Here is a 17,548-nt window from a genome sequence, read left to right on the forward strand (position 1 = left end):
CCCCCACACAAAGTATGTCCATTTGCATAGAGGTGGCTGCTCACTGGACCAAAGAAATATAAACACTTATTTCTACTGGTTTCTGGCGTTGACTCGACAAGAAGTTTCGGACGGAGAACGGCAGTAGGCCCCTTGGAAAAGATATGTTTAAAAAAAACAAAATATATACAAATCTGAAAATCATAGCTTAATTTCCAATATATAACAATCGCGAAAACAAGATCTCGATGTCAAACTAAATTAAATACTTTAGCTTCATCAGGAACCTTACCATGAACTCTTATTATGATTCAGTTTAAGTTATAAAATAAATCGTTGTGAGATAGCGCGACATGAAGAGTATATCACCATATCACTTTTTAGTCGCTACGAACCTATACTGAACTGTAATAAGAGGTCTTGGTAAGGCCCCAGCTCATTCGGCCCGTCCACTTTAACCATCGGACATCCTGACGTACAGCGGGATATCATCCCTATTTGGACGATATTCCCTTTTCTTCATCTGTTATTATGCGCCTAGGAATTCCATGCCTGCGTCTGTTTCCGAGCACATACAACCCGAGTATCTTTAGGGTGCGACTCATTTGACATCTTTTGGGCGAGCTTAGTTCCATGGTAGACCCTATCTTTACTCCAGTAGGGTAGCACGACAGGGCGAGACTTGTGCTAGAGCGACATAGAAGCGTGAGAAAAATAGCAGTATGTCACACTTTATGTCGCAGTCTAAGGTAGTGCAGTTTAAGGTAGTGATCAAGTTCATTTACTTTAAAAAAAATCCGTCAAAATTTTAAGTCACGTCAATATGGGGTTCAAGAGACCTATACATACACTTATAAATGTACTTATGTAACTAGTAAACTTGTTTTTTTTCTTATACCTAATATAACAATATAATCTGCCTATATCGGACTTGAAACCAAATAATATCGTAACTCATCATTTGGATTTGATAAAACCCAATTTGCAAATTCAAGAAAAGATGCTGAATGGAAGATCCATTCAGTTGGAAGATCCATTCAGCATCTTTTCTTGAATTGCGAATAATGTGAATTGACTTTTTTTTATGTTGATAAACTCAATTTCTTTTTTTTTCTGAGTGTTCGATCTTTGTATTAATAATTATAACAAACTAGTGGAGTAATTTCACAAAAAATAATTGAATATCAATTCAATAAAAATTTAAAAATCAATTTGTTTTATGGATCATTTCATTGTATCTGACGAAAAAAATTTGGACAGCAGGAAGTTGGCTAAATGAATAAAATACGACTGATATACTCAGTTTCTTATAGGGATAATTTCAGGGCATCAGAAAAATAATTAGGACAGCAAAAGTTTATGTAAAATTGAGTCAAATATTACGTATTTTGTATGAAAACAAAATTTATTTTTTTAATAAGACCAACTTCTGCCGTACCGATTTTTTAACCGACTTCAAAAAAAAGGAGGTTCTCAATTCGACTTTTTTTTATGTATGTTACGCGATAGCTCCGGTATTTGTGAACCAATTTTCATGATTCTTTTTTATTGGAAAGAGGGTACCTCCATAGTGGTCCCATTTAATTTTGAAGAAAATCATCCACCTCTAAGGGTGGCTGGTTGGTGGTTCACGCATGAAGATTCATTTTTATAAATAGCGCCTGAATTTTAGTATAATGAGCAATTATTTTAATGATTGATTTTGCTATTCTTTAATTCAAGGCGTTTTTCTCTCTTCTGCATACTTTGAGTAATGAGAACCGATTTTTATTATCTCCTGTGACGAGTCCCGTATGATGAATCCGAGTTTGCGCACTTTTCGGTAACCGATTTCAATAAAACTAGGTATTATATGTAATTCCACGTACTTTTGAGGTCGGTTTTTGTAGTACTCTGTACTGAGATTATTCTTCCAATACAATGAAATGACTTACATGAAACTTAGTCGATCAGCACAAAAAAATATATTCAATTTTGTTAATTTTTATGGACAACTCGCGCTTGACCAAAACATTTATTATGCCAATATTGTTTTCACAAAAAAAGACATGTTCATGTCAGTTTCGGACTCCCCTGTCCCAGTTAAAAAAAAACGCTGTATATAGGATTAATTAAAGTTTAATTTTTTAATTAAAAATCGCGTTTTCTCAATTCCACAATTTTGAGTTACAACAATATTTGGTTTCGTGTGCGATTATTACGTAAAAATGAATGTATGTTTGTCCCATATGCGTTTCATTATTATTCCTGCGATACAACTTTATTTATATATTTATTTATTTTATTTTTGATGATACAAACAGCTTGTATCACAACGTAATAGAAACTATATTAAATAATTGTATGCAAAAACAGTTCCCTACTGATAAAAAAACAATAGCAAAACACAGCATTGACTACGCTAAACAACTAAACGACATTCTACACACATTATGCAAATTGATTACTTTAGTAATAAAAAAAAATTAGATGACACCTTCTTAACGTACGCACAGTTTGTGTTAAACAAATCAAAATCGTAAAGAGCAGAATATTTGTTAAAATTATTGCTCGCCCTACGCCCCTCAAATCTTCTGAGTTAAGTTAGTAGTTAAGTCCCACTACTGGTCTCGAGTCTCCTTTAATCAGAAGGTTAAGGCCATCTTTTGCAGCGTTAAAAAGCATAAATTTTTTTCGTTCAGCGCAAACGCACACGGTGCTGTTATAATAAAATTATAAACTTCAACAATAACAGGGTGTTATAATCGCTATTATTTATTTACAACAGGGTTTTACGATTTGACAGATTGATTAAAAAAAAATAAAACCACCCCGTTATGGGATTAAAATTTACTTTCAATAGGTTTCTGGACGATTAATTTTTATAGTGCAGGTCGGACGCCATGTTGGTTTTTTATTTATTGTTTATTTTGTTATTGATATTTTTAATGGTTTATTGTGGAGTGGTAGGGATCGCTTTGTGTAATAATTTTGTACATATGTCACGAATTCGATTGTTAGTTTCTCGTGTTAATTCTGCATACATCTCTGTTTCTAAATCAATTTTTCATCGGATTTAATAGAGGCAATAATATAAATGTGAACTGGCAATATTATAATAAATAAATTATAGACAACATTACATACGTTTCTCTGATCCCAATGTAAGTAGCTAAGCTAAATCTATGGCAATCTGAAACAACGACGGTACCACAAACACCCAGATCCGAGACAATATAGAAAAGTTAGTTTTTCTACTCTGAACTGATGTGCAAGCCATTCTACCACGAAGCTCGTCGCTATAACGAAATTTGTAGATGGTATAACATTTTGGTACAGAAGCAAAAAGGATAATATTTTTAGATCTGTCAAATTACTTCATGATACATATTGGTACTAACTGTCTGAAATATCTGTGAACCTTGTCACCCCTCCCACTTCTTCAGACGCCACTCCGCCCGTCCAGTGCCGTTGACACTGCAATCGCAAATGAAAAAAAAAACGTCACACGAGTTATTTTGTAATTATAAGTGTACCGATGTTTATTGCGAATGAATATATTTGACCTATTTTCAAAATGAATCTGGTATATTTTTATTACGAGTATAGCAACGTTTTCGGAGTATAATTTTTGGCGGGTATTAAGCGCAGGCCACATCGCGAACGAAGCTAGCTAACTTAGCTTAGCTCACGTAGTTGCATGTAAACCTAAGCTAAGTTAAAAAATATGTAGTAAGTAGTGACTGGCTCTCTGTGTTCTACCGTCTTTATAATGGGGAGTGCTCTGAGGAACTTTTCGAACTGGTGCCACCGTCTCGTTTTTACCATCGCACCTCCCGCCAAAGGAGTAGAGTCCATCCCCACATCTTAGATGCCTAGCATTGTAAGACCACGCGGGCATCTCGTTCAAATATATTATAAGAAAAATGAAAATCCTTTCATATACATTTTCAAGACTTTAAATTGAACAAAATTTAGACCTTATTTAAAATAATAATATATTTCCGTATTACATTCCTGCTTTGTGAACAATAGGACGTTCGGTGACTTTCATTCGATAACTGTTCTGAATAACGAGAAGTTCGAGTATTCGTACGGGTGTGACGTCATTTCGGTTCGGTTTCGAATACGACAGTTTGACGTTCGATTCGGGTGTTATGAATAAAAATGAAAAGAAATCGGCCGACAACTGAGTTATCGTAAAGGTCTAAATCGACCTCCAGATGGGTTTCCGAGCGAGAAGATGAACCTTATTCCTACTCTATCTTTCTAATTTGTGAGTTGGGAATGTCAAAAGTTTCCGATCGGCCAGTTGTGAATCGCAATTATGCGCCTCGACTCGGAAGAGACGCAGTTTCCGATCGGGAGAGGCAATCAAAATCAAGCTGCTGGTCTGTCAATATATTTTTCATGGCATTTGCCACTAGCCTGCCAAAAAAATTACATAAAAATCCTTAACGATTTTCTAGAAATTGCAGGTCAGAAAAAATGTTGTTCATTCAGAATTTCTAGATTTCGTGAGCTCTATACAAAAGACCAACCTGTGTGTTTTATTTGAAATTTTCCATTTATTTTAGTAGCAACTTCATGGCCTACGTCAACAAAGAAAAAATTTATAGCACGGCAATACATTCCTGTGAAGTTGACCCACTAAACGGGACTCAGAAATGACCTATACAGGTAGTTAGTATATCGTTAGTATACTTTGGTATCCCCACGCTCGACGTAAGTATCCTCGGGGAACAATGTTTTTTTTTACTTTTCGGGGTGGCCCGGCTTTTAGCGATTCATTCTATGGCTATAGCTAATATACGTAAGTATTCTTACACTCATCGTAAATATACTCTATTCGGATGCGTATTTTTTTTAAACAAAGGCAGTATTCGTCGTAGAGCCACGGGGGAAAGGCCTCTAGGACCGTTTAAACGAACACTTGTTGACACCATCAAATTCGGCACTAATTTGAAAGGTTTGCACTCTATGTAGAGTGTTATCAGGTTTGATAGTCCTGTCTTCCCTGGTGTTAATTCCGAAAACGCCACCGCTATGGTCACTCTGTTCGCTAACTGCAGTTACTGAGTATTCTATAACAGCGTATAAGACGTACGATCTTTCCTTTGTCTCCACATATTTTCCTTATCCTCATCCGTTCAGCTCCATCACTCATCACCTCGCCTGCCAATAACGATCATCTAGAACCAATGGAGAATTACAACTCGATTTACTGTGTTGCAAAATTGTAGTAAATAAACCACACTGTGATAATAAAAAGTGCTTGTAAAACATAAAAATACCAATAAGGCATAACACGCAAGAACTAAAAAAATATGACATAACGCATTGAAATAAACGACTCTGAAAACCGTTCGAGGATCGCGATGTGTCAAAATAATGTCAATGTCAACGTCATCAGTGTGTTAGTGAACGGTTCTAAAGCTGACTAGTTAAATTTTAAACCCTGGTCGTGTAGCAGAATTTTAAACTACTGATTTTTACTCAAAACTCAATTCAAGCTTCGTCATTTCAGGGTTAAAAATAACTTGTCAGCTTTTTCTCTAATTGGATGTTTTGAAAGTAGTGTCGATTCTTTAATTAATTTCGCACCTTGATTTTAAAGTGACATAATCCAAAAACAAATGTTAGGAAATTTAACAAAATGGGTTGAAAAAAAATATCATAGCACCAGCTACCAGCTACGTGACATTTGACTGGTGGCATATATGACAAAATTTCTATTTGATATGAAAATTTATACAGGGTTATTTGTAACTGTAAAATTATTAACAACCTCTCTGGACTATATTACTGAAATCATAAACAACAACTTTTAAATTTTTATTTACTATCTGACAATTATTAGACCTAAGTAGCAGTAAGATAGCAAGTTCAAACGTACAAACCTCCCCGACGACCCCAACTTTCTTTTGTTACCGCACACATTCCTGGCCGTTTAGAGTGATCTATAATGTTTATATTTTTGTACGTAAGTAAAATCTGATTAATGATTAAATCATTGTTTATGTTGTTAGTAATATAATCCTACAAGGATGATTGTATTTTACAAATATGACAGATAGTAATAGTTTGGCCAAACTTTCACTTTTTGATTTGCGTCACTTTATAGTTACAGGTGCGAATTGACAAGTCTAAAAAAAATTCTCTTTTCTACTATTAGAAATTGAAAGTGTCAAATTTATTCGAGAATCAAGCATCGACACCAGTATTGTAAAACAGTGCGCTGTAGTGAAGTGATATATTGTGAAAGTGTTCGCTATCAATCGAGTGATAATTTGGTTGTTTATTTTCAGTCACAGAAAAGGCTGGCTACCAATCGCCGTATGGGGGAATGGACAATGGAATGGTAAGTTTTTTAAAAATATTCTCTAACAGGGTGACGTGTGTTCGGATTAAATTAGGAACCTGCGCAATGACTAGAGTATTAACACAATTTTCATCGGCTTGGTTGGGATTTTTATTTTAAACTTGAAGATATTGACTTGAAAACGGACATTTTCGAATCATTGTGACCCCACTTTTAATTTACAAGTTTTAAAAAATTATGTTAAATGTTGTGTAACTTACTTAAACTATCTCGATCGCCTTAGTGTAACTTTTCAAATATGTTAAGTTGCTTGCGTTAAGATTTTAACTTAAACCTTATAAATATATGATGATGATCTAAATAAAAGTTTTAACGCAAACGCGGTAGTTAAGTTTGAATGATTACAAATTTACACTCAGGCCTCTGGTTAAATACCCAAACCTCGGTTTTTATGCGCCGAGGACGCGTGTTGACGCGATTCAGTCTCAGCCAGTTAAGTCGTGGGCGTGGTGGTAAACAACACGCCTTTCCGTAACAGTTGCAGTGTCACTCAGAGCTTTAAATCGCACATTGACGACACCCGTCACTTGTTTCGAATTCGGGCTGACCAATCGGAACGCAGTTGTCATGATATGGCAGAATAGTTTTCAAACAAATTAAATGACATTTCGTCACTATTTCTGATCATGTACTCGATGTTTTATAACAACAAGAATCTTTCTTCTATTATCTAAAGAAGGCTTTTATTAACATTTCATTCATTTTATTTAAGAGCCATGCTCTTGTCGGTGTAGCCTCCTCCACTCCTCACGGTCCATAGCCAACTCCTTGACCTCCCTGTAACTGCTCACATTAACCTTTCTTTTTATTTGGTCACAGAATGCCATTCTCGGTCTTCCTCTCTGTCTCCTTCCTTCCATCTTTCCCTCAACAACAACCGTCAATAGTTCGTCGTTGCGCAACAAATGTCCAAACATTTTTCCCTCCTATTCTCTATCGTCTCCGTCTTATCTTTATTTAAATATAAATGCCAATGAGTGTGCTAGGTTTATTTCGTACGTAACTTTGTTTTGAATCTATTTCCTAAAAATGTCATATTTCGAAATACACGAGCTTTAGCGCAAGTTGTGAAGTGCTTGCTATACAGAAAATACGTTAACCTGAAGACTTTGCCTAATTCGAGTAATGACAGTAAATCAGAAAAGGGATATATAAACAAAACGGTAAAGGAAATGCCTTAGCAAAGCACAACAAAAAGGATTGTGTACGAATACGGTATAATATCGGTGATTCAGGGGTTTGTAGTTTCGCACAAAAAAAAGGTTTTTTACATTGGATACGTATAAATCATGTTTTTTCTTTCATATTTATGTTTAGGTTAGTTTTATTTGAACCACTTCGGCGCAACTGGGAAGTACTCTGTCAGACGTTTGGAATTCGAGAACTGTTTGAAGCAATTTGAAAATAATATAATCTCAGTACATTACTGAAAAAACCACCTCAAAAGTCATTCATCCCCTAGTTTGCCACCCTTAGAGGATGAATATTTTCTTCAAAATTCAGTGAGACCACTCCTGAGGTACCCTCTTTCCAACAAAAAAGAATCATCCAAATCGGTTCACATTTTTGTGTAACATTCATTAAAAAAAATGTAGACTCGAATTGAGAACCTCCTCCTTTTTTTGAAGTAAGTTAATAATAAGCCTTTATTTCTGCTATAGTATTAATTAACATTTATAATTACGATGAATATACGAATTAACGTTTATAAATCGGAAATAACGGCGGTACCACAAACACCCAGATCCCGAGACAATATGGCCGGGGATCGAACCACGGACCTCAGAGACGACGACATCATGAAACCCAGTGTGCAAGCCACTCGACCGCGGAGGTCGTCAAAATGCAGCATCACCCGTGGCCGAGTGTACCCGCCCTAATGCTCTACATGTTTTGTTATTAATTTTAATGACATCCCAGACATTATAATGGCAGTTTAGCGTGCGTGTAAAATGCGCATCTGTCAATGTAAACTAGTTTACTAGGTTTTAATCTTAATAACCCTTTTGAATTTCAGGCTTAGATCTTATTGTACTGTACAGTATGAATTTTAATTTCGCACGCTTTAATAATAAGATTGAATAATTGAAAACATGTATTTTTTATATTAACTTAACACAAAAAAATCACAAGGAAAATAAATTATGTATGTATAGTCAAACGGAGTAAAATGACATTTGTAGGGTTGCCAGTTTTCATAAAATTTTAAATACTTATGTAGTTGTTGTCGATAGTTTTATCGATAGATTGTGAAAGAAGGTAAAATTTTGCAAAAAAAAAAAATGACCGAAGTGTGAATATTACGACGTTATAATGATTACTAATTGCGTTATTGCTTTCTTCATTCTTGTTTTGACAATAGGCCTGCTAGCATCGACATAGGTCAACTTTTGTTCATATATATTTGAACAAGAATAGCCGGTTTTATTATCAATATTGTATTAAAATGAAAAACTTTAAAATATGTCTCCTCTTTGTATTTTTTCATAAACGTAGTTCTAAATACAGTATATGTATGTATGATCTTACAAAAATTGACAATTCAGATGAACTTGTGCTCAGTAATTGGATGAATAATGAGTCGAGCCTGATTGAAATGAAACAAGTTCGGCAATTTATTCCATAAGCGTGACCAATATTCAGTCGATAATCGATAGAATATTTATCATTTGCAATCACTAGCTGCTAGCAAGCGGGCAACGCTTTTGCGCCATGAACTGTAATTTTACTCCGTCTTCATAAAAGACAGACTATAGTGTAGTTTATACCAGTGGCGATGTGTGAAAACTGTCGTTAGTAAAGCCGGACCAAAAAAACCTAGGCCTTAACAAAATATGGCGCCTTGGTGACTTTTAAACGCAACATTTATTAGCACACAAGACACTAATACACTTAATTTCAATGGTTAAGTTATTCTACACATAAAATTGAGCACAACATTTATTGTATAATTACCACTAAAACGTGAAAATTTTTGGGCAAGTTGGTGGGAAACGAGTTGTATGTACGCCTCGCCACTGGTTTATATAGATACCTAGAACTAGAATTCTTCAGCACCCACCCCGCCCCCAGGTGGTAGGGCCCGCTTTGGGAAACTATGGCCTAATGATTTGACCTCCTCGCAAACAGAGGGTAGTGAGTTCGAATCCGGACTTGTTAATCTGAGTTATTCGGAAATTTATTTCGAAATTTACCATGAGGAATCATCATGGAGAAACCTGCACAGATCTGCAAACCAATTTAATGATGGGTGCGAAGTTCACGAATTATAAGCCAAGCCTTCCCATCGTGAGAGGAACCCTGTGCCTGGCAGTCGGACTATACAGTAATAATTATAATAATAATGACGCACATACTCATAGCTTCGCACTAGGGAAACCCTGTATCGCGAGTGCCATAAACTCGCACGTAGACAACCACAAATTACACCCAAACTCACGAGAGAAATAAATATAGGACATACAAATATTTATCCCGGCCTGAGAATCGAACCCGGGGCCTCCGCGTGGCAGTACGGGAACAGGCCACTGCGGCAGTTAATAATAGACTAACTATTAATCGCAAAAGTATTTTTTCGGGAAATGGGAAAAAAAGATTTATAAGATATTTCATGTAGAAAACCACTGTGAGACTCGGACGTATACTTAACGGATAACTCCACCTATTTAAGTCGAATTTTTTTGTTCGACATGATAACTTTTTTGCTCGTACAAATGTACGTGTGTTTATTTCGATTTTCTCAAAATGCTACTTTTTTAATTAAGACACTTTATTTTTGAGGGTCTCTTTGTTTTGGTCTGCTTTTAAACATAGCCCATGTCAGGCTTTTTTTTTATAATATCAACTGACGGGACCTAGAAGTCGTGCGCCTGATGGTAAGCTACACGCCTGTCCATAACAGTTAAAGTGCCACTCAGAGCTTTAAATCGCAAAGATCCGAGAGACACTGCGCCGTGAGACATAAGTTTACCACCCTTCAAAACCGGGACGCAGGCTGACATTAGTGCTTGGCGGCAGAAATAAGTAAGATGAAAGTACTTCCCTGGACCAACTCTTTCATAAGGTAATCGAAAATAATCTACATCTATGTATGTTATAATTATTAATACAAAGATCGAACACTCAGAAAAAATTCCTTCGATCCGGTCGGATTCGAACCGACGTCTTCTTGCATACCGTGTCAGACGCTATACCAACTAAGCCACGGAACGAACCAACGGACCTCACGAATTCTTCTACGTGCCTGCGTCGTGTCTTTGTACTTGGTTTTTCAACGACTTTTTAGTCGTAGCGCCATCTATGAGAAATCTTTGACAGATTTATCACCCAGTTAGTACCTTTACAGCTACCAATCCTGGCGAGAGACGTCGCTATTCACTGTATTAATTAAATTTTTATTGAATTGATATTAAATTATTTTTTGTGAAATTACTCCACTAGTTCGTTATAATTATTAATACAAAGATCGAACACTCAGAAAAAATTCCTTCGATCCGGTCGGATTCGAACCGACGTCTTCTTGCATACCGTGCCAGACGCTATACCAACTAAGCCACGGAATAGGTAAGATACATCTATCGTATCGTATCTTACCTATTTCTGCCGCCAACCGGTAATGTGAACATTATTGTGTTCCGGTTTTTTAAGGGTAATGGTGCTTGTAAATTTACAGGAATATTATGACAAGCCCGTCAGGGCGCAGTGTCCCTCAGATCTTTGTAATTAAAACTCTGAGTGGCACTGCAACTGTTATGGACAGGCGTGTCGGTTAACATCAGGTGCACGACTTTTCCGTCCCGTCACTTACCATCACAATAACTTTTTTATGAAAAAAGCTATATCAAATAGTTCGTGGAATTACATCTAGTTTGCCACCCCTAGAGGTGGAATATTTTCGTCAAATTCAAATGATACCAATAATGAGGTACACTCTTTCCAACACAACAGTCGAATTGAGAACCTCCTCCTTTTTTTTAAGTCGGCTAAAAAGGTTTCAATCCACATTCCCTGTATAAACTACAGCTTCAGTTCTGCATGTTTATTATCATTATATGTATGTAAAACGAATCAATCAATTTGATCACTCAATTAGAACATCCTATACAAGAAAACACCTGTCTGTCAGTATAAATACAAAAAAGTTTTTATAGCAGTTAACTATACAGTAACTTGTTCACTTTAATTTGACTGAACGTTTAATCGTTGCGGTTAACTTCTGGTTTTAACTTAAATGCTATTGATTCTTGTGGTTGTTCTTGAGCGATGTATGAAACCATCTCGTCGGTTTAGTGGGTTAGTTTGAGTAGTATATGCGATCATCACCATGTCGTGAATGGGTTCAATTCCCGGTAAAAACAAATTTGAAACACTCGTCATTCTACCATCGTCAGTTATGCGAAAACTTTCAGACTTACAAAACCGCTAGATTGGTTTACTTTAGCTACTTTCACAGTTTAATGACATACGGCATTTTGCTTTGGGGCAATGCCGCCGATGTTAATGAAGAATGTATGTCCTGCAGAAACGTGCGGTTATTGAGATTTACAATCTGGGCCCCAGAACGTCTTTGAGCGATAAGTTTAAAGAGATTAACATTCTTACAGTAACGTCACTGTACATTTATGAAAATGTAATTTATGTTAAAAAGCATAGTATTTTTTTTAATGCGGAGCACTGATAGATGTAACCATTAATACGAGGAATAAAAATAAACTGTTTTTTTTTGATAAATTCATTTAAGGGGGCAATGTATACGTTTCTGTGATAAGATTCCGGTTGATATTCAAAATTTGCCAATCACGATGTTTAAAACTAAAGTGAAACAAAGACTTATTAAAGATTATTTTCTGCGACAAAAATCCATGATAGTGACACGTTTAACTTGTGACAATGCTGACCTTCATCGTCATCCCATCTTTTTATCACCCTCTTTATCGGTTCCTGGTCACTTTTAGAATTTTGAATTCTCGAATTCCTTTTCCTTCCACAATTCTTCCTTTGGTTTGTTCCGTCATAACTCCCATCAAAATATTTGAAGCCAGAGGACTTGCATTTCCCTGGTAAATTTATTCTGCTTAAATGGCAAAATTTCTTATGTGTGTTTTATAACAAAGGATCGAACAAGTCATGCGCCTGATGGTAAGCTACACGCCTATCCATAACAGTTGCAGTGCCACTCAGAGCTTAAAATCGCAAAGGTCTGAGGGGCACTGCCACTGCGCCCGTCACCCTGAGACATAAGTTGAAAAGTCCCATGTGCCCGTAATTTCACCAGCACCCTTACTCTTCAAAACCGGAACACCGTAATGCTGACATTACTGCTTGGCGGCAGAAATAGGTAAGGTGGCAGTACTTCCCTGGAGGAACTCTTTCACAAGAACCTCTACTGCTACTACTAATGCATAAAACAGTACAGAGTACTAAAAAACCGACCTCAAAAGTCATTTATCCCTAGTTTGTCACCCGAGGTGGAATATTTCCTTCAAATTTAGACTGTTTAGCTGTTAGTCGCTCTGCAGCCGCGCGACTACTTTTCATACAATTTCTAGAAGCGCTACAATCGCGCAGTCGCGCTGCAGTCACGCTAAATTGCAGTCACGGTTAGTGAGGTGTACATGTTAATTTTTCAAATTAACAACGATGGATGAAACTTGGATTGAAGAATTGATAGAGAATGTAAAACAACACCCTGCAACATATTGCAGTCGATTGTAATAACTGGATAAAAAAAGGCATACGAAAATTTGGTCGCACTTCAGCAACGCGACTGTAGCGCTTCTAACAGCGGCTAATTTGAACGCGCCCTAACGGTTGCCAATGCTAAGTGACCCTACCGAAATCTCTTTGGTGGCAGAGCTAGCTAAGCGGCTGGAGCGACCGGAGGATATGCGATAAGAGGACAGTACAAGTGAACCATCTCCACAGACATTTATACGATAACGCAGAATTGCAGAATGTCACGATTTTGTACCAAAGTACAGCGAGGTAAAGAGCATGCGAAGGGTGAATAAATCACCCATCTTAAGTATTTTTTTTTTGCCGTAAGAAGATGGGTGATTTACGGTACTTTCGGTTGCACTGCTCATCGTTGTATGCTGTTCAAAATAGAATTTTCAAATACTCCATTATTGTATAAAGACAGCGAAACGAAAACCTTGTCCAGTAGTGGTAAGTGAATAGGTTAATGCACTCATAGCCTACCACAGTCAGTTATCTATAATATTATTTTTTGAAGATTAAAGTGACGAGTGCTAGGTTGCCGTTTTTCCTGAAATTTTTAAAAATCGTGCTGTCTTATCGATATATCGATATATTATGAAAGTAGATAAAATTTTGCTGATAGGCGTGATTGATTGATGTTGTTATAACGTTCAAATGATTAATTAATAACTGCATTATCGCCTTCCTTCCTTGGATTGTGACGATTGACATTGAAATGAAATGAATTGGTGTAGTACAGAAGCACGATCTTATGTCTTCAAGATGACGTCCATTTTCGTTATACATTTTGTGGATTTATCCAATTTTTTTTTATGGAATATCGTCATTTTTTCCATGATATTCATGTTTTTTGTGAATATACTCCACTAGTTAGCTGTTATTATTGATACAAAGATTAAACAAACACCACCAGCGCCTGTTCCTGTTAACCAATATTCAGCCGACAGTCGATAAAATATTTATCGATTGCAATCACTAGCTCTTTATAAACTGGCAACCCTTTTGCCCTAATAACAATAATTAATAAATTGAATTGTCATGTTACTCCGCCTTTAATCAAAAGTAAGTGCATAGCCACACGAGCAGTTTTAATGCAGCCATGTAACTGTTCCATTCATTTTTTTATACTACCCGCTGTAATTAAATAAATTATTAAAACAATGAATTGTTCATTGGCGATCGACATTTAATTGATGGCCCAATATTGCGCTCGCGCAGCGCCGGCGCCACTATTTAAAACTTTGAAACCTTGTATAATATTATTAGCAGACTTCAAAATATAAATGGAAGTCCAGGAAAGTACTGACACCATTCCTATTTCTGTCAGGGTGCCGGTAAAATTACAGGCACATGGGACTTGTCATCTTATGTCTCAGGGCGACTGGCGCAGTGACAACACCCCCCAGATCTTTGCAATTTAAAGCTGTGAGTGGCACTACAACTGTTATGAATAGGCGTGTAGTTTACTAAAAATACTCCCAACACACTCACATGTTATTCACTAATACTATACATACTGTCAAAGACAAAATGTAGGCCAATAGTAACGCGTCTTTGATACAGTAAAAACATCGAATTTAAAAAAAGGCTTGTTCGCCCCGCCACTTCGTATAATAATAAAAACAATCCAGAAACAATTTTGAATCATCGTTTCATGTTATTTGTAGGTAAATTTTTTTCGTTTGTAATTTTACTGTTGTTAATTTCTAACATAAAGCGGTGACGGAACATCATATACACTCCCTGAACCGCATAATGTCTGCGTGGCGAACCATGGGCCAAACCCTCTCCTTAGAAGACCTATCAATGGGACGTGTAATAATGACTTGACGGTGTTAGTATTGTGGTGTTGTACATTTGAAGAAACTCAGTACACGCGTTCACAAGCCACGCGTGTTTCCACACTGACATATTTAATTTTTATAAGCACTAGTAATTTTTCTCCACATTTCTGACGATAATTACTAAGGATGTGCAGTTGTTTTTATTGTAACCGTAGTTAACAGAAACTAAGTTTAGTTCTAACGTGTCATATTGTTCGACAGGATGTCGGTGTTTATGATCTTGTGAGTTAACTATCGGATCTGTAGTTTCATTCGTCCGCTTTTGTCCAATACACCTTGACGTATCTTTTGCTATCCCTATAGGTACGCTGATATTCGTTTCACACCCTTATTGGTTTCATATCGTAGAAAAATACTGTGTATTAAAGAAAGGATTCAGGATGCTGAAGAACAGCTCGATGGAAAAAGTCTAGGTTAAAAAATAGCTTTTTGCTATGTCGCGGGTGCCACACACAACAACCACAAATTACACCCAAACTCACGAGAGAAATAAATGTAAGCCATACAAATATTTCTCCCGGCCCGGGAATCGAACCCGGGACCTCTATGTGCCAGACCAGCATGGTAATCGTTCGTCTGCAGAGGTTAAATTAGTTTGATCATCAGAACCCTCTTCAAGGCAAATCACCGGAGGAGAAGCGAGAAAAACTGTTCTGCTATATGAAGTGATTTAGTATTAAATAATGCTTTAACAAAAAATATACGATACACCTAAAGATATTGTCTAAAGACTGTGCTAACTATAGTGCGCGCGGAACTAGCTGGCCGCGCCTTAGGTAGGGACAGGGGTGAGGGGGCGGGTTGCTTGCTGCTCGCAACGCACATGAGATTAGACAGTGACGACCAATCTCGAGATATCGTGAACAATATTGTTCAGTTATTGAAAAGAAAAAATTAAAGCCAATTGAACTTTTACAAGTTTATATTATACCTATCTAATTAATTGCAATGTACAGTCGGCAGCACATCAGGCCGCCACAAACTGTCAGATTTCCTCAATTGATTTTCAACTTAAAGTCCAGGGAATAGAGTATAAAATTGATTGGATAAATTTGACATTTATGTATTGATGGACTTGCTGTTGTCCGTACATTGCAATTAAAAGTAAAATAAACCAAAAACAAATTAAATGAAATTCTTCCGACATATTTGAATCATTTATGAAATTATTATTAATTAATTAGTGTAACTAACACGACTTTGTATTTATAGATATGAAATTACTCTGACATATTATCCTCTGAATCACTTGATTCTGAATTGTCTGAACTTGAGTCAGAATCATCTTGTAAGTTTATAATGAATTCGTCCATCACAGTATCATATCTCATATCATGATTCCAGTATTCTTGTTCGTTTTTTTGTACGTGGTCGTCGCATTTTTGCCATTGTTCGGCAGAAAATTCAGAAAATAGTCTTGTTAGTATTGTAATTTTCTCGTCCAATGTAGCATTATTAGCATTTACTTTGAGCAATCACTCTCCTTACACTTCGTTCTGATATCCCGGTTGCTTCTGCCACTAATTTATGAATATTCGCATCAGTTTTATATTCTAAACTATTGACATCGGCTTTCCGTTTTTTAAAAAACGTATGCACTTTAAATATTATTTCCTTAGATTGTCTTTTTATCGGCGGACTCATCTTGACATTGCAATCTCTTGTGCGTTTTGTCTAAACTAGCCAGAACTGTCAACGTGTGTTGCCGCCGCGAAGTCCGGCGCCGAACTGAGTATTCTGAGTAATGACATCAAGTGCCCCCGCCTCCCCGTCCCACCGCTCACATACCTAAGGCGCGGCCAGCTAGTTCCGCGCGCACTATAGTCACACATAGCAGTTGCAGTGCCACTCAGAGCTTTAAATCGCAAAGATCTGAGGTGCACTGCCACTTCGCCCGTCACCCTGAGATAACTTGACTAATCCCATATGCTTGTAATTTCACCAACACCCTTCTAAACCGGAACGCAATAATGCTAACATTACTGCTTGGCGGCAGGAATAAGTGACATTTATTTTCATAGTTCTAGATTTCGGAAGACAATAAATAACCAATTATTATTGTTAATAGCTACATTGACATATGGTCCAATCAACCCGTAGTCTTGTAAGCAAACCGGCGTCATAGCTGTTTACTGGTTCACTTTTGTAATTTTTGTTGTCTATTAATTGGGTAGCAAGCACCTGTGGGTGCAGTATGTAAATAATACCACTTTAAGCTGTGAAGCGTCGATGTTATACAGCTATAAGCGGTATTATGTGTTTGTGGTTGTTTATTATTCTTTAACGTCTCGTCTACTTGTTGTTTTAACAACATTGGTTCAATGCATAGAAGCTCTTTATAAGCTATTCATTTATTTAAAATTATGGTTGATTTGCAATTGTGAATAGTTTAGTTATTTTCATAGTATTAACTTACGGGACTCTCATGTGGGGTAAAGCAGCAGATATATATACCATATTTGTGTTGCAAAAATGAGCGTGTATCGTTTAGGTACTCGGGTTTCTCTCAGAGAGAAGTCTAAGGAAACTGGTATCATATGACTGTAGCATCACAGTACATTTCCTCAAATAGTCAAAGTCAACGTCAAAGATTATTTATTCCATAGGTAAAATAAATTTACACTTGAAAACATCACATTTAAGC

General features: G+C 36.6%; 1 protein-coding gene across 2 annotated transcripts in view; it reads left to right on the forward strand.

Annotated features, from left to right (window-relative positions):
* The window catches only part of LOC113227695 (protein daughterless-like), a 215,993-nt gene that overhangs the window by 51,427 nt on the left and 147,018 nt on the right, over positions 1–17,548 (forward strand). For both annotated transcript variants that reach the window (XM_026460672.1, XM_026460671.1), the window contains exon 2: positions 6,267–6,319. In XM_026460672.1, coding sequence (XP_026316457.1) covers positions 6,267–6,319 — 53 coding nt within the window. The remainder of the gene's footprint in view (positions 1–6,266; positions 6,320–17,548) is intronic.

Source organism: Hyposmocoma kahamanoa, unplaced genomic scaffold, assembly GCF_003589595.1.
Source record: "Hyposmocoma kahamanoa isolate Upper Pololo Valley unplaced genomic scaffold, ASM358959v1 213, whole genome shotgun sequence".
Lineage (NCBI taxonomy): Eukaryota > Metazoa > Arthropoda > Insecta > Lepidoptera > Cosmopterigidae > Hyposmocoma > Hyposmocoma kahamanoa.